This window comes from Bufo bufo, chromosome 3 (genome assembly GCF_905171765.1).
Source record: "Bufo bufo chromosome 3, aBufBuf1.1, whole genome shotgun sequence".
Classification (NCBI taxonomy): domain Eukaryota; kingdom Metazoa; phylum Chordata; class Amphibia; order Anura; family Bufonidae; genus Bufo; species Bufo bufo.
The window spans coordinates 105,809,834-105,830,094 of NC_053391.1; the positions used below are offsets into that span (position 1 = coordinate 105,809,834).

General features: G+C 44.9%; 1 protein-coding gene across 2 annotated transcripts in view; it reads left to right on the forward strand.

Annotated features, from left to right (window-relative positions):
* ANKRD13B (ankyrin repeat domain 13B) overlaps positions 1-20,261 on the forward strand; it is a 262,079-nt gene that overhangs the window by 233,550 nt on the left and 8,268 nt on the right. Inside the window, exons 9-10 of one of the 2 annotated variants that reach the window (XM_040423447.1) lie at positions 10,140-10,204; positions 14,687-14,820. In XM_040423447.1, the coding sequence (XP_040279381.1) occupies positions 10,140-10,204; positions 14,687-14,820 (199 nt within the window). The remainder of the gene's footprint in view (positions 1-10,139; positions 10,205-14,686; positions 14,821-20,261) is intronic. The other variant, XM_040423448.1, reaches the window with a different exon arrangement.

Sequence of the window (20,261 nt, forward strand, 5' to 3'; positions counted from 1 at the left end):
TCTACCGAGCACCCAAGCATAATGGAAGTCAATGGGAGAACCCCAGGCACCCCCTGCTCGGAAGAGCAGAGAATGTCTGGTTCACAAAAAAAGGTTAGAAATTGATGGAAACCCCATCAAAATGGTTTGGAAACAGCATTAAGAGGATGGCTGGATGCGTGGACTTTTATCAACTATGACATACAATAGACAACCACACAAAGGCTATATGCCAAAAGCCAGGTATGTGGAAGCCAACAATCTATCCATGAGACAGATAACAGTCAGCATACCTTACAATGGCAGCCTTGTGCACTATGAGACATTCCAAACCAGCTCTCATCTGACTGAGAGTCAGTAAGCCTCAAAGTTGCTTTACATCTGTTGGATGGCTTGGGTGGACCGGCGCACCTAGATCAATATCATTAGGGTCACAAAGTTTTCCGATTGTCCTAACATAATATTCAATAACCTTTCTATACAGTTTTGTCATGTAAAAACGAATTTGCATAAACATGGGCATATTGGAAAGACATGCAAATGAGCAGAATCTGCCTTGTTTTTCAGCTGAAAAACCATTTGCATGGAAAATTTGCGATCTACACTACTCATGAACAGTGCCATTTATTGGATTCATAGTCTTGTCATAAGACTATGAAACCAATAGATGGCACTGTTCATCTTGTTGGGGCGCTAGTAAGTGGGGCACCCTGCTCAACAGAGTCCACACACCATGTAGCACTCAGCCTATAATAGCCTGCGCTAACACTGAGGTGTAAATCAGATTGCTGCTATCATTCACACATCTTCTAGCACTTTATCTGCGGTAATATAAGCTTGCTAGGGTGTATCTGAGGACTATTGCTCTGCTTGTAATGACTCATGAGCAGCGCCATCTATTGGTTTCATAGTCTTATGACAATACTATGATTCCAATAGATGGCACTGTTCATGAGTAGTGTAGATCGCAAATATTCTAATTGCAAATTTTTATCGCGAATATTCAATGCAAAAGGCAGAGTGCTACACAGTGTGTAGACTCTGTTGATCAGGGTGCCCCACTTACTAGTGCCCCAACAAGATGAACAGCGCCATCTATTAGTTTCATAGTCTTATGACAAGACTAATAGTTTTGTCATAAGACTGTGAAACCAATAGATGGCGCTGTTCATGACTAATGAACAGCGCCATCTATTGGTTTCATTGTCTTATGACAAGACTATGAATCCAATAGATGGTGCTATTCATGAGTAGTGTAGATCCCGAATTTTCCATGCAAATGCGCAGGCCCATCCAAGCCATCCAACAGATGTGAAGCAACTTTGAGGATTACTGGCTCTCAGTCAGATGAGAGCTGGTTTGAAATGTCTCATAGTGCACAAGGCTGACATTGTAAGGTATGCTGACTGTTATCTGTCTCATGGATAGATTGATGGCTTGCATATACCTGGCTTTTGGCATATAGCCTTTGTGTGGTTGTCTATTGTATGTCATAGATAATAGGAGTCCAAGACGCATCCAGCCATCCTCTTAATGCTGTTTCCAAACCATTTTGATGGGGTTTCCATCAATTTCTAACCTTTTTTTGTGAACCAGACAGCCTCTTTTCTTCAGAGTAGGGGGTGCCTGGTTTGATGCTCGGGTCTCCCATTGAGTTTCATTGTATTAAATTGTACTCGAGCACCCGCAGTATTCGGCCCAGCATGCTCACTCAACACTTTCAGATGACTTTTTAGAATAATTAGAATAATCTGTGTAATAACTATTTCTTACCATTATATGATCTTATGGTATATTTTGCCTTTATTAGTAGTTTTCCCTCACTGCGGTCTCTATCTCTAATTGCTGCTTGTCCCTGAGCTGGAGAGTGGAGGCTACCAGCTATAATGTCTCCCATACAATGGAACTGCTAAATCTTTTAAAATAAAATAATAAGTAAAACTATTGTAAATCACTTTTTTTCCCACAGTTTCATAATCTTTAATGTAGTTAGCCATTACAGGGTCAAATCAACAATTAGATAGTTGTGAGCCTATGTTTGAATTAAGCTGGGAAAACTTCAGCAAACTGCTGGTCAGACCACTGGTACTGACAAAATTTATGTGAAGGAAGGACCCCTTTGGATTTTACTAGTCACATCATAAGCCTAGTCTAGAAGCTGTGAATGGTATTGCAGCTCAGACCTATTCAGTGAGTGCCATGACCCTTTGTTCTTGTTGTCAATGGTGGTCAGACCATTACCTCAATGATGGCATATCCAAGAATATGTCATTAATATTTAGAAGTGCAGAAAAAATTTAGCTACTGCTTAGTTCTACCTGACTTCAAGCTGTTGTCTCACTTCAGCAAATAGCATTGATCATGTAGAGAAAGTTAATACAAGCGACTTACTAATGTGTTGTTATTATCCTTTTTGTTTCCTTTGCTGGCCAGATTCATTTTTCCATCACATTATACACTGCTCGTTCCCGTGGTTACGACCATCCTGCAATCCATCAGTGGTGGTCGTGCTTGCACACTATAGGAAAAAGCACTGGTCTATATGTGCTCCCACGTTCCCAGCCTCCTGAGAGGCTATTGTTTTTCCTATAGTGTGCAAGCACAACCACCCCTGATAGCTTGCAGGGTGGTCATAACCAAGAAAATGAGCAGTGTATAATGTGATGAAAAAATGAATCCAGCCAGCAAAGGAGGCAATATGGATAATAAGAATACATTAGGCTACTTTCACACTAGCGCTTGATCGGATCCGTTCTGAACGGATCCGATCATATTAATGCAGATGGAGGCTCCGTTCAGTACGGATCCGTCTGCATTAATAACTTAGAAAAATTTCTAAGTGCGAAAGTAGCCTGAGCGGATCCGTTCAGACTTTCAATGTAAAGTCAATGGGGGACGGATCCGCTTGAAGATTGAGCCATATGGTGTCATCTTCAAGCGGATCCGTTCCCATTGACTTACATTGTAAGTCTGGACGGATCCGCACGCCTCCGCACGGCCAGGCGGACACCCGAACGCTGCAAGCAGCGTTCAGCTGTCCGCCTGGCCGTGCGGAGGCGAGCGGAGCGGAGGCTGAACGCCGCCAGACTGATGCAGTCTGAGCGGATCCGCATCCATTCAGACTGCATCAGGGCTGGACGGAAGCGTTCTGCTCCGCTCGTGAGCCCCTTCAAACGGAGCTCACGAGCGGACAGCAGAACGCTAGTGTGAAAGTAGCCTTAGTAAGTTAATTGTATTAACTTTCTCTACATGATAAAAGCCACTTGCTGAAGTGAGACAACCCCTTTAAGCCAGGTTCACATCACCGTTTAGCTTTCCATTCTTCTGATCTGTCAGTAAAAAATAAAAATAAACAAATAAAGGATCTTGTATTCAAAACATCTGTTATGCTCATATATGCATCAGTTTTAGGCTATTTTCACACTTGCGGCAGCGTGATCCGGCAAGCAGTTCCGTTGTCGGAACTGCCTGCCGGGTCCGCCGATCTGGATGTGACTGAAAGCATTTGTGAGACGCATCCGGATGCGGATCCGTATTACAAATGCATTGCAAGAACGGATCCGTCTGTCCGCTTGTCATGCGGACAGACGGATCCGTCTTGTTTATTTTTTAACATTTTTATGCGCAGACCGGAAGGACGGATCCGGCACTAATAAATTCCTATGGGGAAAATGCCGGATTCGGCATTCAGGCAAGGCTTCAGTTTTTTTCGCCGGAGATAAAACCGTAGCATGATACGATTTTATCTTTTGCCTGATCAGTCAAAATGACTGAACTTAAGACATCCTGATACATCCTGAACGGATTACTCTCCATTCAGAATGCATGGGGATAATACTGATCAGCCCCTGTGACGGAACTCTATGCCGGAAAAGAAAAAAGCTAGTGTGAAAGTACCCTTAGCAATTCCTGTATGAGATCCGTTATTTTAGATGAAAAAAATAATTCTTCATGTGCATATCTGAGCATAATGGATGCTTAAAAGGATGTTTGTTTGTTTTTTTCTGTTATTCTGACAGATCAGCAGAACGGAAAGCTAAGCACTGATGTGAACTCCCCGTAAGGCCTCATGCACACGACTATATGTATTTTGCAGTCCGCAAAAAAAGGATCCGCAAAAAATATGGATGACATCCGTGTGCATATTGTATTTTGGAACGGAACAGCTGGCCCCTAATAGAACAGTAATATCCGTGTTCGTAATGCGGACAATAATAGGACATGTTCTATTTTTTTTTGCTGAACGAAAATATGGACATACGGAAACGAAATGCACACAGAGTACCTTTCATTGTTTTTGCGGACCCATTGAAATGAATAGTTCCGTATACGGTCCGCAAAAAACGGAACAGACACGTAAAGAAAATACCTTCGTGTGCATGAGCCCTAAAGCTGAAAAAGTAAAAAATGAAAATATTAGAAAAATTGCTTGCCCCACCCAGCACTGGCCTGCCGAGTGACAAATTCCTCTAATAAAACCCTACAATATTAGATAATCGATGCATGTAACTCATAGTATGGCTCTCACACAGCCTATGTTTCTTTGGGGGATTAATTTCATTTTTAGGTGGCAATGGCTACACCAGCAGGATGTGCAAAGGTACTACACATATATGATGTCCAGTATGGGTAAGAATTCCCCTATCATATTACACAAAATTGCTCTGCTCCAGAAGGAGCAAGACGTTTTCTCTAAGGCCTCTTTCACACGAGCGTGTCCGGATAAGGTACGGGTGCGTTGCGGCAAACCCGCGGGAGTAGGTACACAATTGCAGTCATTTTTGACTGCGATTGCGTTCCGTTGTTCAGTTTTTATCGTGCGGGTGCAATGTGTTTTGCACGCGCGTGATAAACTGAATGTGGTACCCAGACCCGAACTTCTTCACAAAAGTTCAGGTTTGGGTTTAAGGTTGTGTAGATTGTATTATTTTCCCTGGTTTTCCATGGTTATAAGGGAAAATAATAGCATTCTGAATAGTACAATAGGGCTGGAGGGGTTAAAAAAATGTGAATTTTTTTTTAACTCACCTTAATCCACTTGTTCGCGCAGCCGGCATCTCTTCTGTCTTGTTCTGTGAGAAATAGGACCTTTGATGACTTCACTAGGCTCATCACATGGTCCGTCACATGATCTTTTACCATGGTGATGGATCATGTGATGGACCATGTGATGAGCGTAGTGACGTTATCAAAGGTGAGTTAAATTTTTTATTTTTAACCCCTCCAGCCCTATTGTACTATGCATTCTGTATTCAGAATGCTATTATTTTCCCTTATAACCATGTTATAAGGGAAAATAATAAAGATCGGGTCCCCATCCCGAACGTCTACTAGCAACCGTGCGTGAAAATCGCACCGCATCCGCACTTGCTTGCGGCTGTTTGCGATTTTCACGCAGCCCCATTCACTTCTATGGGGCCTGTGTTGCGTGAAAAACGCACAAAATAGAGCATGCTGCGATTTTCACGCAACGCACAAGTGATGCGTGAAAATCACCGCTCATGTGCACAGCCCCATAGTAATGAATGGGTCTGGATTCAGTGCGGGTGCAATGCGTGAAAGAGGCCTAATACCACATCTCCCATATTTGCCATTAAAGCTATTCCTTAATATTTTCTTAGTGTCCTGGCTTCTTATACAAGTAGGAACAATAAAAAAAAAACAGGAAAAATCTAATATTCCACTACTTTTTTCCCCAGTTCTGTTAAAGTTAGGGTATTACCACATGTTCAGAAATGGTGCTGTATATGCAGCATTTTACAGTATCAACAAAGTGGATGAGATTTAAAAAAATCTTATCCACACATGGCAGAAAATATCCACAGTAAATCTGCACATCTTAACATGAGGTGAGGATTTTAAATCCAAAGTGCGGCAATATCTGTTGTGTAGTTGTACCATTGATTTTACCCTCTACTATTCAGAGGATGAGTTTTCCATACCCAGATCGTAGATTTTATACTATTTAAAGGGGTTGTCTCATCATAGACAATGGGCATATCGCTAGGATATGCCCCCATTGTCTGATAGGTGCCGGTCCCACCACTGGGACCCGCACCTTTATCGAGAACGAAGTCCCACAAGGTAGTGGCTGGAGGACTCCGGTCCGGCCACCACCAAGCCGGCTTCCCATAGAAGTGAATGGGAGCATACCGCGCATGCGCGGCCCCCACTCCCATTAATTTCTATGGGGCCGACGGAAATAGCCGAGCCAGCTCGGAAATGGCCGAGCTCGACTATTTTCGGCGGCCCCACAGAAAATGAATGGAGGGCTGCTGCGCATGCGCAGTGCGGCCTCCTTCACTTGCCCGGCTCCGTTCTCAATATAGGTGCGGGTCTCAGCGGTGGGAACCGCACATATAAGACAATGGGGGCATATCCTAGCGCTATGCCCCCATTGTCCATGATGAGACAACCCTTTTAACCGCCTCAGGACCGCCGTACACAGGATTGCGTCCTGGCGGCGGCCCTGCTCTTCTGGGTGGACGCATATACGCGTCCTCTCGCGAGGAGCGAGATTTCCTGTGAACGCGCGCACACAGGCGCGCGCGTTCACAGGATCGGAAGGTAAGCGAGTGGATCTCCAGCCTGCCAGCGGCGATCGTTCGCTGGCAGGCTGGAGATGCGACTTTTTTAACCCCTAACAGGTATATTAGACGCTGTTTTGATAACAGCGTCTAATATACCTGCTACCTGGTCCTCTGGTGGTCCCTTTTGTTTGGATCGACCACCAGAGGACACAGGCAGCTCAGTAATAAGTAGCACCAAGCACCACACTACACTACACCCCCCCTGTCACTTATTAACCCCTTATTAGCCCCTGATCGCCCCTGATCACCCCATATAGACTCCCTGATCACCCCCCTGTCATTGATCACCCCCCTGTCATTGATCACCCCCTTGTAAGGCTCCATTCAGACGTCCGTATGATTTTTACGGATCCACGGATACATGGATCGGATCCGCAAAACACATACGGACGTCTGAATGGAGCCTTACAGGGGGGTGATCAATGACGGGGGTGATCACCCAATATAGACTCCCTGATCACCCCCTGTCATTGATCACCCCCTGTCATTGATCACCCCCCTGTAAGGCTCCATTCAGACGTCCGTATGATTTTTACGGATCCACGGATACATGGATCGGATCCGCAAAACACATACGGACATCTGAATGGAGCCTTACAGGGGGGTGATCAATGACAGGGGGGTGATCACCCCATATAGACTCCCTGATCACCCCCCTGTCATTGATCACCCACCTGTAAGGCTCCATTCAGACATTTTTTTGGCCCAAGTTAGCGGAAATTATTATTTTTTTCTTACAAAGTCTCATATTCCACTAACTTGTGTCAAAAAATAAAATCTCACATGAACTCCCCATACCCCTCACGGAATCCAAATGCGTAAAATTTTTTAGACATTTATATTCCAGACTTCTTCTCACGCTTTAGGGCCCCTAGAATGCCAGGGCAGTATAAATACCCCACATGTGACCCCATTTCGAAAAGAAGACACCCCAAGGTATTCCGTGAGGGTCATATTGAGTCCATGAAAGATTAAAATTTTTGTCCCAAGTTAGCGGAAAGGGAGACTTTGTGAGAAAAAATAAAATAAAAATCAATTTCCGCTAACTTGTGCCAAAAAAATAATAATTCTATGAACTCGCCATGCCCCTCATTGAATACCTTGGGGTGTCTTCTTTCCAAAATGGGGTCACATGTGGGGTATTTATACTGCCGTGGCATTTTAGGGGCCCTAAAGCGTGAGAAGAAGTCTGGGATCCAAATGTCTAAAAATGCCCTCCTAAAAGGAATGTGGGCCCCTTTGCGCATCTAGGCTGCAAAAAAGTGTCACACATCTGGTATCACCGTACTCAGGAAAAGTTGGGGAATGTGTTTTGGGGTGTCATTTTACATATACCCATGCTGGGTGAGAGAAATATCTCGGTCAAATGCCAACTTTGTATAAAAAAATGGGAAAAGTTGTCTTTTGCCGAGATATTTATCTCACCCAGCATGGGTATATGTAAAATGACACCCCAAAACACATTGCCCAACTTCTCCTGAGTACGGAGATACCACATGTGTGACACCTTTTTGCAGCCTAGGTGGGCAAAGGGGCCCACATTCCAAAGAGCACCTTTCGGATTTCACACGCCATTTTTTACAGATTTTGATTTCAAACTACTTACCACACATTAGGGCCCCTAGAATGCCAGGGCAGTATAACTACCCCACAAGTGACCCCATTTTGGAAAGAAGACACCCCAAGGTATTCGCTGATGGGCATAGTGAGTTCATAGAAGTTTTTATTTTTTATCACAAGTTAGTGGAATATGAGACTTTGTAAGAAAAAAATTAAAATAAAAAAGAATCATCATTTTCCGCTAACTTGTGACAAAAAATAAAAAGTTCTATGAACTCACTATGCCCATCAGCGAATACCCTAGGGTGTCTACTTTCCGAAATGGGGTCATTTGTGGGGTGTTTGTACTGTCTGGCCATTGTAGAACCTCAGGAAACATGACTGCTTCAAAAAGCGGAAATTCACATTTTTGTACCATAGTTTGTAAACGCTATAACTTTTACCCAAACCATTTTTTTTTTTTACCCAAACATTTTTTTTTATCAAAGACATGTAGAACAATAAATTTAGAGAAAAATTTATATATGGATGTCGTTTTTTTTGCAAAATTTTACAACTGAAAGTGAAAAATGACATTTTTTTGCAAAAAAATCGTTAAATTTCGATTAATAACAAAAAAAGTAAAAATGTCAGCAGCAATGAAATACCACCAAATGAAAGCTCTATTAGTGAGAAGAAAAGGAGGTAAAATTCATTTGGGTGGTAAGTTGCATGACCGAGCAATAAACGGTGAAAGTAGTGTAGGTCAGAAGTGTAAAAAGTGGCCTGATCATTAAGGGTGTTTAAGGTAGGGGGGCTGAAGTGGTTAATATGTCCCTTGAGGACATACCCTAATACTCAGAGCACCAGATAGAGAAAGGAAGGGGCCCATCTTGGTGGCTCCTCTCTATTTCCCTTAGTAATGCCGAGAGATTGTAAATGCAGTTTCTTCATCTGCATAAGGGAAAGCTTAGCGATAAAGAACATGAAATTGATTAAAAAATTACACAAAAAAATGGAAATTTGAAATATTTGACACGTAGCCAAATACATCTTACATAATGTAATCAGATTTTAAAAGGGGTTTACCAGGGTTTTCAGATTGATGGCCTATCTTTAGGATCAGCATGAGATCATCTGGAGTCCGTCTCAAGGTACCCCCATGATGAGCTATATGAAGAGGCCGTGGGGCTCCGTGAGTGCTGTGTCCTCCTCCTAGACCTGTGATGTCACGTTCATCAATCATCAGTGAATGGGGCTGAGCTGCAATACCAAGCATAGCCACAATACAATGGATGGTGCTATTTGATAAGCTGTGAGGAGGCTGCAGCGTTCATCAGAGCTTTGGTGAGCACCACAGCTTCTTCAAACAGTTGATTGATGAGTCTGACCCCCGCCAATCTTATGTTGACGACCTATTCTAAATATAGGCCATTGATATGAAAATCCTGGACAACCCATACAGGGGAAATACTATATTATATTAGGCATATTTCTGGTGCAGATTGCTGCAACCGTTAGCTCACCCCAGGTCTAAAATTGTGGGCGGGGAAGGGGACGGCCGGCAGGCCCGTCTCATTTACCATTTTCTACGCCTGGTTCAGGCGTAGAAAATGGTCTAAATGTAAGACAGCTAGGAAACTGTCTTACATTTAGCACTGGCGCTGGATGCGCCGAATTTGTGGAGAGGTCGGCGTCTCTTCATAACTTCGGCGGATCCTCCACCAGCACAGGGCCTTTATTAAGACTAAAACGCGGGTCTTTATAAATGTGCCCCTGTATGAGGTTTTATGAATCTAGAATAAGTTTAATTTGAGATTTTTGTTATCAGCATTATACTTTTCTTTATGGACAGCTGATCCCAAGTAGACACAACAGACAATACAGTATAATGTGACAGTCCTTATAATCCCTATGAAATGATGTACCTTTGTACAGGGAATAAGAGACTATATTTTAGGCACAGCTGTAGGTAAGAAAATGATCAGGTCCATCCCCATATGTGGTATGACTTCTCAATTTTCCTTCCAGGTAGTAAAACGCCTTTGCAGTCTTTCCTGGGGATAGCTGAGCAGCATGTAGGACCAAACAATGGGGTAAGTATTATTGTGTGATTGCCGAGGCCTTGATAACAGTGCCTGCGTTACCTCTTTTTCTGCCTCTGCTGTGTGACTCGATTTAAAAGGATTGTACTGGCTCTGTAAAATAAGGATTTAGTGCAAATCAATACCTGGTGTGGCAGAAAGTGCTCATACTGGCCGACTGTCTGATGGTTATCAATAATTGTATCCTGAAGACCTACAATTACGGTACCTCAAAATGATAATAGAGACGTTGCTTCTAAGTGTCTTGATAGGTAGCGGCAAGCAGCTTTCTCTCTCTTATTTATATGCTTTCAGTTGACCTAAAAGAGAAAATATTGTGCTAAAAGAACATTTCTCATTTGTAGGTAAGATCTATTATCTAACCTTTGTACAGATTTTCCATTAAGCATTTAAAGGCGGGTAGATATAATGCCCCCCCCCCCCCCCCCAGTAGTGCCCTATGTACATATAACGCCCCCCCAGTAGTGCCCTCTTCACATATAATGCCCCCAGTAGTGCCCTCTTCACATATAGTGTCCCCCAGTAGTGGCCTCTTTACAGAAAGTACCCCCATAAATAATACACCAACCCCTCTTCTTTAGTACCCCCAGTAGTGTACACAACTCAAAAAATAAAATAAGAACAAAATACTCACCTCTCTGGTGGTCTGCAATGCAGGCCTCTTCCAGCTTGCTGCCCCGAACATCATTAAAACCTCCTGCGTCAGGTCTCTGGTGGCGTGATGTGTTGTCACGCCACTTGTGACCCGGTGCAGGAGGTTACGATGATGTCATTGCCACCTTCCTGCACCTCAGCATTACCTCATAGGCCTCAGGCCTAGCGGCCTTCAGCCTATAAGGCAAAATGGCGGGGCACAGGAGCCAATAGTTCCTGTCTCCGCCGTTAAACTCTGGTGCTTCTTTACGGACCAGTACCAGATGATCCATGGCCCGATACTGGTCTGTGGGTCAGTGGTTGGGGACCACTTCCTTAAGAGATTTGCCCATGTTGATGACATGGGCATCGTCACCTGATCCACATCAACCAACCACTTCAGCGGTCATATGTCTACAAGAGGCACATCTCCACTGAGGCCAATGTTTGGCTGAAGGGGATCAGGGGACCATGTCTATGCAGGGGAGGATGAAAACAAACTGGAGATGCGGGGAACAGGTGAGTATTATCCTTTCTGTTTGAGATTTGTATGGTTAGCAACAAAAACATAAAGATGTCCTATGGTGGGTAAGCAAGAAACCCTCTTAAAGGGGCTGCACCAGTAATATAAATGTATCCTGCCCAACAGATATTGCTGTTATATCACTTTCCCCAAATACCACCATTTATCAAAACCACCTTATTCTAAAGTTATTAGCCTACCATTACTCCCTGTGGGAAATCAGGTTTTATATTCAGTTGCTGTAGGTTACGTCCTGCACTGGAGCCTTGTAATGTAGGATGCACAAGTATCATTTTTAAAGAGGACCTTTCACCACCCCTGACATGCTACATGCATTCCCCACGTACTAACAATTCTGGAACATCTATTCTCATGGCTCTATATTCTGCCATTTCTTTATTATTTCTACTAGAAGTTATGAATGGATTGCTAGCAGTCTGCAGTAAGGGTACAGAGGGGAGGTAACCAGTTGGGGGTGTGTACCTGCACAGACTGACAATGGCAGCACTGATTGGATAGAGTGAGATTGTGCAGGTACACCCCCCAACTGGTTACCTCCCCTCTGTACCCTTACTGAAGGCTAATAGCAATCCATTCATAACTTCTAGTAGAAATAATACAGGAATGGCACAACATACAGACATAAGAATAGATGTTCCAGAATTGTTATTACATGGGGAATGCATGGAGCTATTAAAACAGGCATGTCAGGAGTGGTGAAAGGTCCTCTTTAAGAACAAGGGGTGTGGTTCGTGTCTCATGATCTGCTGATGTCAGGACACATCTCAATGCTGTAAGACATGATGGGACAGCAGTCACATGACAAACCAGAAAGTGTGATTCAAGCATGGGGGATAAGAGAAAACTGCAAATGAAGTAAGTTTGAAAAAAACAAAACAAAAGTTGGAATGGGAGAGTCACTGATGAAAAAAATATTTTACAGTGAAAAGTAGTTTATGGCACAACCCCTTTAACAAAAAATAAATAGGAAAATACTTTTCTGTATTTGTGTGAGTGGATCCCATTGCTGGATGTTTACTGGACATGTTTCAGCAGGTCAAGTTAATGAGCAAGTTTGTCCCTTTTGTGAATTCATGGAAGACCAACTTTTTGTCTCAAAGATAAACTGTCAGCAGATATCAAAGAGATCACTTGAGGGAGAGTAGTGCATTAGATGGGTTTAACTACTAGTATGCTTGGCTGTTCAGACTGACTTCCTTCTTAATGTCCTCCTGGTGTGAAATATGGTGCATGCCTCATTGGTTCCTCACACTGGTATAGTGCTTAGTGGTTTGCTAAACATAGTCAATTCCACAGATTGTAGCAAACCACAATTTCTGCCACCACAAAAGTTGATGTGCTGTAAGTCGCCCACCAGTCACTCTGCTCAGATATAGTATCAGATTAGGCTTTGTTCCATTCTATTGGGATTCTTGTGTTTTAGACAGCAAGAGTAATATCATCTGCAGCACTATTTTTACATTGGAACCCAGGACACAGTGCAAGAGGTTTTTGATCGTCATTAGGATCTGTCAAAATTGGATGGAATCTGTTTGAAAATGGATCTGTCATACTGCTAATCAGGGGCGCAGCTTCCATGGAAGCAGGGGAAGCAGAGCCTGAACTCAGGAAGGGGCCCAGGAGGAGGATTTCTTTTCAGAGCCCAGGGAGCAGCGAGTATGGTGCTTCTAATCCTAGCTCTAGTATTACTCACCGCTCCCTTCGTCTCTGGGTGCCTGCGCTGCACTAAGTCCTGGCAGCGCACAGCTTTACAAGGGGACGTAGTGTGCGTAGTAACGCACTATAACCTAATGCTGTGTAACATTAGGTAACAGTGTAGTGCGTGCCTAGACACAGTGCTGCACGAAGAGCAAAGGGATCCCTTGGAGGATAAGAGAGGTGAGCTCTGTAGTGGAGATTGCTAGTAACTAAAGCGCTACTTCCATTGATGTAAATAGGAACGGTGCTGCAGTTACCAGCTTTGTCCACTACACCACGGACAGAGCTGTGTAGTTCCTGAGCTGACTTCTGGTGCCTGAGCTGCTGCAGAACAGCTGATCATCAAGAGTGTTGGACCACCATGGATCAGATTGATATTGATGACCTAGCCTGCGGATAGGCTATCAGTATTACAACCACAGAAAACCTCTTTAAGCAATTTTCTTTAGGAAGTCGTGGCCTGTTGCCTTGGCAGTATGTTATTATTATACAGGGATGAATGATGTTGGAATAAGATGTATACTGATTTGTATATATTTGATCATATTGTACTTCATCCTTCTAAATTGACACATCCTTCAGTTACTAGGAGAAGATCCATTAGTCTTCATTTGTCTTTCTCTGCTTTGATTAACACATCATGAAACTCCTACTTCCAAAGTGAAACACAATTTGCTTTTCATAATACATTCAGTGATTTAATTGTAGCGATGCCTGGCAAACCTCCACTGCCATCAGCTGATCCTGTGCCAGCATAATATACCGCTGACAGAGTTCTAAGGTGAATCATGTCTAAAACTATTTAATTGGCTATGAAAAAAGATAATTGACTTCTTAGTGACAATGTACGTGATTGCCAAAATAGCTCCCGCATCACTCAGTACGAATCACCCCAGACAAGACTGGAGCTTCACTCATTATTCCTCCCGGTTTCATTCATTATGTGCCATCAATACGCTTTGGACAGTAGTACACAGCAGCCCAAGAATAAGTAAATCATGGGGGAGAGGGGGGCACGAAAACTGCAGTGTGTTTCCGAAACACGCTTATGTGTACTCAGCACACTCTGCGCTATCTTGGGCACTAATACCACCAGTTGTTAAAGCTGTTAATATAAGTAGTGTCCAGCAAATCGAAGCATCCATAGTGGCCTTCGATCCGAATTTTAGGAACAATTAGACTCGTCACAAAGCCTAATTTCGTCGCGCTTCATAGTAACAAATCAATCAAATGGTGGCTGAAAAAAATATTAATACTCACCTCATCCACTTGCTCGCAGAGAGCGGCGGCTGCTCCTGCCTTGATTAAAGAAAACCTGCCAAAGGACCTGCGCTGAGAGTGATGACGTCATCACGTGATCACGCTGGGAGCGCGTAGTGACGTCATAACTGATCTGAGGTTTTAAATGACGGAGGGGGGTTCGATCATCGTTCCCTGTCATTGCACCTGCTCCATACAATGGAAATCAATTGGTGACAAAGTAATTAGTAATAAATGGAATTTCTTGACGAAGTTCGACAAAGCAGCTGAATCGAATTTTCCAAAACTTCGCTCATCTCTAAATATAAGTAATACATCATTTTCTGTTTTTGTTTTAGCAGACATTAATCACCCAGACATTTAGCCAGACTAACCCAACAGCCATCACTCCAGAGGAATACTTTGACCCTAATTTTGAATTGGGACAACGGGATATGGGGCGACCCATGGAACTTACTACAAAAACTCAGAAGTAAGTAGAACCTAAAGTAAGTATTTAAATGTTTTTTAATGAAACTACTATAACCACATTTCCAAAACCCTAGTGTGGGGATTCGCTCTGGTAGACAGGGTATGCGGACGCAGTACAGAGGCAAATTACCAGTTCTTAGATCAAACTTCCGTGTTTATTCACACATAAGGCAAAAATAAAACGTCACTTTGCAGTCTTGGTGTTAGTTCACACACAATGGAAAGTCCACATAGCAAAAATCACCTTGTTGGCAGTTCTATCTCCAGCAGTCCATAGCAGGCTTTTAGGGGGCCTGTTTCCCCTAAACACGGGTCTCAGCCCTCCAGCACGGCACAAGCCTCAGATCCCAGCACACACACACTTTGCTGCTGAACCCAGCTGTCTTTTAAGGACAGCTAGGTGCTGTCAAAATCCGGATCGGCACTTAAAATCCAGTCTGGTGTTTGACCCCACCTGGCTGCAAATCAACCCAGCAGCACACGTTGGGAGGAAAATACCTGTTTTCCCAGAGCATACCCTTCACTGTGTCACATACTCCCCCCCTATGTTCAACCCTGAGAGTGTGAACAACACTAGCCAGACAATGTACTAGGGACAGGGCATCCGCGTTTCCCTGTAACCGGCCTGCCCTGTGTTCCACTGTAAATTTAAAGTTCTGTAGGGAAAGGAACCATCGGGTGACCCAGGCATTTCTGTCTTTGGCCTGGCTCATCCACTTGAGAGGGGAGTGGTTGGTCACCAAGCAGAATTTTCTCCCCAACAAATAATAGCGGAAAGACTCCAGTGCCCACTTGATAGCCAGGCACTCTCTGGGGTGAGCTTACGGATGAGGAAAACAACGGGATGCTCCTCCCCATTGACTTCCTGGGACAGTACAGCACCGAGGCCTACTTCGGAGGCATCCGCTTGAAGTCGGGCGTCACCAAAACTGGGGACCCACACAGGGCTGACTTAAAAGCTGAGAACGCCTCTTCCACCCGATCAACCCAGTGAACCATCACGAACTTATGTCCCTTCAAGAGCCCTGTCAATGGCACTGCTATCGTAGCAAAGTGGGGGAAAAACCTCATGCAATAGACCACCATCCCCAGGAATGACTTTACTTACCTAAAGGTGAGAGGTCGTGGCCAATTCAGTATCGCCTCTATTTTGTTTACTTGGGGTTTGATGACTCCGCGCCCAATGACATACCGTAGGTATTTAGTCTCCTCTAACCCCATCACTAATTTCTTTGGGTTAGCTGTTGGTCCAGCCCTCCAAAGGGAGTCCACTATGGCATGTACTTTGGGCAGGTGACTTTCCCAGTCGGTACTGTGAATGACAATATCATTCAGGTAAGCCGAGGCGTACCGCCGATGTGGACGAAGCACAATGTGCATTAGACGTTAAAATGTGGCGGGGGCGCCATGCAGACCAAAGGGTAAAACCTTATATTGATACAGTCCTCAGGCGTGATGAAGGAAGTTTTCTCTTTGGCAGCCTCCATTAAGGGCACCTGCCAGGACCCTTTTGTGAGGTCCAAAACAGAAAAATACAGTGCTTGTCCTAACTTCTCGATTAGCTCATCCACCCGGGGCATGGGAAATGCATCAAATTTAAATATCTCGTTCAGCTTACGAAAATCGTTACAAAACCATAACGTCCCGTCCGGCTTGGGTATTAAGACTATAGGACTGGCCCACTCACTTTTAGACTCCTCGATGACGTCTAGCCGCAGCATTAGCTGCACTTCCTCCGAGATGGCTTGTCGCCGAGCCTCAGGTATCCGGTATGCATTTAACTAGACTTTTGCCTGAGGCTCAGTGACAATGTCATGCTGGATTGCGGAAGTGTGTCCAGGGAGGTCCGAGAACACAGCCGTGTTCTGACTAACGAACTCTCTGGCCTCCTGAGCCTGTTTAGAGGAGAGGCTGTCAGCAATTTTTACTGTGGCAACCGCTTACCTTGCATCAGACAAGGGGGCCAGAACCTGTTCCCCTAGAAAACCCGGCTGTGGGCTGTCTTCAGTACAGGTCTCCCTATCTTTTCAAGATTTTAGTAAATTAACATGGTAAACCTGCTCCGGCTTTCGCCGCCCTGGCTGGTGTACCTTGTAATTTAGCTCTCCAACATGAGAGAGGGCAGAAGAAGGTCCCAGTCCTTCCCATCTTTAGACACCATCCTTTTTAACATGTTTTTTTTTTTGTTCTGTTAAACCTCTCTACCAGACCGTCCGTTTGCGGATGATAAATGGACGTCCGTAGCTGTTTTATAGGCAGTACCTTACAGAGTTCCCTCATAACCTTGGACATAAAAGGGGTCCCCTGGTCGGTCAGAACCTCTTTAGGTAGTCCTACTCGGGAAAACATCTCCATTAACTCCTTAGCTATGAGTTTGGCCGATGCATGTTGCAGTGGCACCGCCACCAGGTACCGAGTGGCGTAGTCTAGAATGACCAAGATATGTTGGTGCCCTCTAGCGGACTTCAGTACTAGGCCTATGCAAACCATAGCGATTCTCTCAAACGGTACCTCGATGATCGGGAGAGGTACTAAGGGACTGCAGAAAAGGTGCTGGGGGCTAGTTGTCTGGCAGGTCGGGCAAGACTTACAAAATTCTTCCACCTCTCTAAACACAATGGGCCAGTAAAACCGCTGTAGTATATGATCCTGTGTTTTCTGCATTCCCAGATGACCTCCAAGAACGTGTTCGTGGGCTAGATCTAACACGAGTTTGCGATAAGCCTTGGGCACCACCAACTGTTCAATATGCTCACCCCGTAGTTGATTTACCCGATACAACATATTCTGTCAAACCACAAAACAGGGAAACACCATCTTGGCCCCACGTTGTTGTGGTTCACCATCAACTATTAATACATTTTCCCAGGCTCGGGATAGGGTTGGGTCCCGGTGCGGTACCAAAATTATCCCTGGAGACATTGAGGTCTGCCAATTCAGGACCTGGCGGCAAGTCCTCCACGTCTCCCACCATTACACTCAGCGGAGTTTTCTCCCCCTCTTTCACCAAAGTGGCGGTCACCCCTACCGCTGGCCATTCTGCCTCGGGTTCCCAGGGTTCTGGCCTTCCTCCTGAACAAGGCCACTCTACTGGGCTTACCCCTGACTCATGGGTGTCAGTAACTCTCACAGCAGGCCACAGGGCCGGGAAGTCTCTCCCTATTATGAGGTCATAGTGTAGATTTGTGGCGACGGCCACCTCGTGGGTCCACCTACCGGCCACCGTGGTTAGAGACACCAGTGCGGTGGGGTAGTCTTTTAAGTCTCCTTGGATGCACATCACCCCGACTTTCCGGCCAGTATACTCAGCGGACCGCACCAGGGTAACCCTTACTAAGGTCACCAGACTCCCTGAGTCCAGAGAGCCTCTGCCGGAGTGTCTCCCACTTCCACCTGGCACAAGTGATCTAGAGATTCTGGGGTACCTGTTGCACACAGCTTCCTGGCATATAGCGACTGAAGGTAGCCATAGTTAGTGTCCATGAGCTCAACCCGATGGGGACAGTCAGCCCTTACATGGCCAGGCTCCTGACACCGCCAGCAGACTATCGGAGCCAGGTTTACAGTGGTTACATCCTGGGCGGGTTTTATCGGCTCAAACCTCCGTGCCTGGGGTGGAGATTTCTGGGGTTTGACTGGCCCCCTCCCGAAAGAACCCCCCCTTTAGATTCCTGGTAGCCTCATAGCATTCCACCAGGTCCACCATCTCAAGGTCATTGCCAGGAGACATCTGGCCGATCCAGTGCTGGAGAGGGGGTGGCAAAGCACTCCAGAGCATATCAGCTAACAGACGATCCAGCATAGCAGTGGGGCTCAGCATGTCAGGCTGTAGCCACTTTTGCAACAGGTGTCTCACGGGCTCAGCCGGGTTGAACCCCCACTGATGCACCTGCTGGGCCCGGACCAACACATTCACCCCCAGTCTTGCCAGAATCTCACCCTTGACTTTCTGGTAGTCGGCCGCTTGATCGTCCGGCAAGTCGAAATATACCCGCTGGGAATCGGATGCCAGGAACGGGAGCGACGACCTCAGCTCACTGATCTCGGGGTAGATTCTCCCTTGTAGCCACCTTCTTGTACATCGCCAGGTAGGTTTCAATGTCATCTGAGGGTGTCATCTTGGGGATCGCCGCACGGATCGCTTTCCGGACATCATAGACACTCTGGGACGCTCTTGCCGTCTGTAAAGCCATCACGTGTTGTATCAGCAGCTGGTTTGTTTCTTGCTGGTGTTGGTTAGCCTCCACGAGAGCTTTCATTACAGCCTCCATTTTGTCACATGACACAGGTTTGAAGATCAAACTTCCGTGTTTATTCACACATAAGGCAAAAACAAAACGTCACTTTGCAGTCTTGGTGTTAGTTCACACACAATGGAAAGTCCACATAGCAAAAATCACCTTGTTGGCAGTTCTACCTCCAGCAGTCCATAGCAGGCTTTTAGGAGGCCTGTTTCCCCTAAACACGGGTCTCAGCCCTCCAGCATGGCACAAGCCTCAGATCCCAGCACACACACCTTGCTGCTGAGCCCAGCTGTCTTTTAGGGACAAAAATACCTGGGAGGAAAATACCTGTTTTCACAGACCATACCCTTCACTGTGTCACACTAGCTAGAATGAAAGTGTTGTTAGGAGCTCTGCTGAGAGCAGTGTCTTCTGGGCTTCTAACCCGGGAATCTATGGATCTGTATACAAATGTTCAAGGGCTGGTCCTAGACCTGATTGGGGGATTTAATACACATTTCATTTCACATAATGGGGGAGCATTTATTAATACTTGCGTGCAGTATTTCTCCCCGATGCAGTGTGCTTCAGACTCATCAGCAGGGAATGTGACTTGTAGATGCATCTGACATATCCTGAAAAAATGCCTTGACATGCCTTGTCATGCCTTGAAAAAATGCCTTGACATTTGAAGAAATGAGTAGCACTTGGCTCAATTCTGAAGCCCTGCCCAGCGCTGCAAAGACTGCATAAATATGGCATTCACCCTGATTATTTTATTCTGACAAAAATTGTTGTAAATACAAAAATACAAATACAAAAAATCTTTTCCAATGGTCTTTAGTAAGACGGGTGCCTCAATAGCTAGATAGCTAGATGATGGGGTGTCACATGAATGAAGTGAAAGTGGCCAAAGGGTACCCAGAAGAGCTCAGTTGGGTGATTGGTAGTGGATCCCAATGGTCAGACCCAGGCCAATTATACATTTATACCTTAGGGCTGTATTACACCAACAGATTATCATAGATTTTCTGACCAATCATTGGTTAGATGGCCAATTACACACACAGGTATTTTGTTATACACACCAACTATTGGTCAGATAATCTGTTGGTGTTATCCAGGCCTTACATTTAGAATGTAATAATCTAGAAAATCTATGAAAATGAAACATTTCAAGTACAGAAAATGCATAGATTGAGTGCTCCAATTATCATTT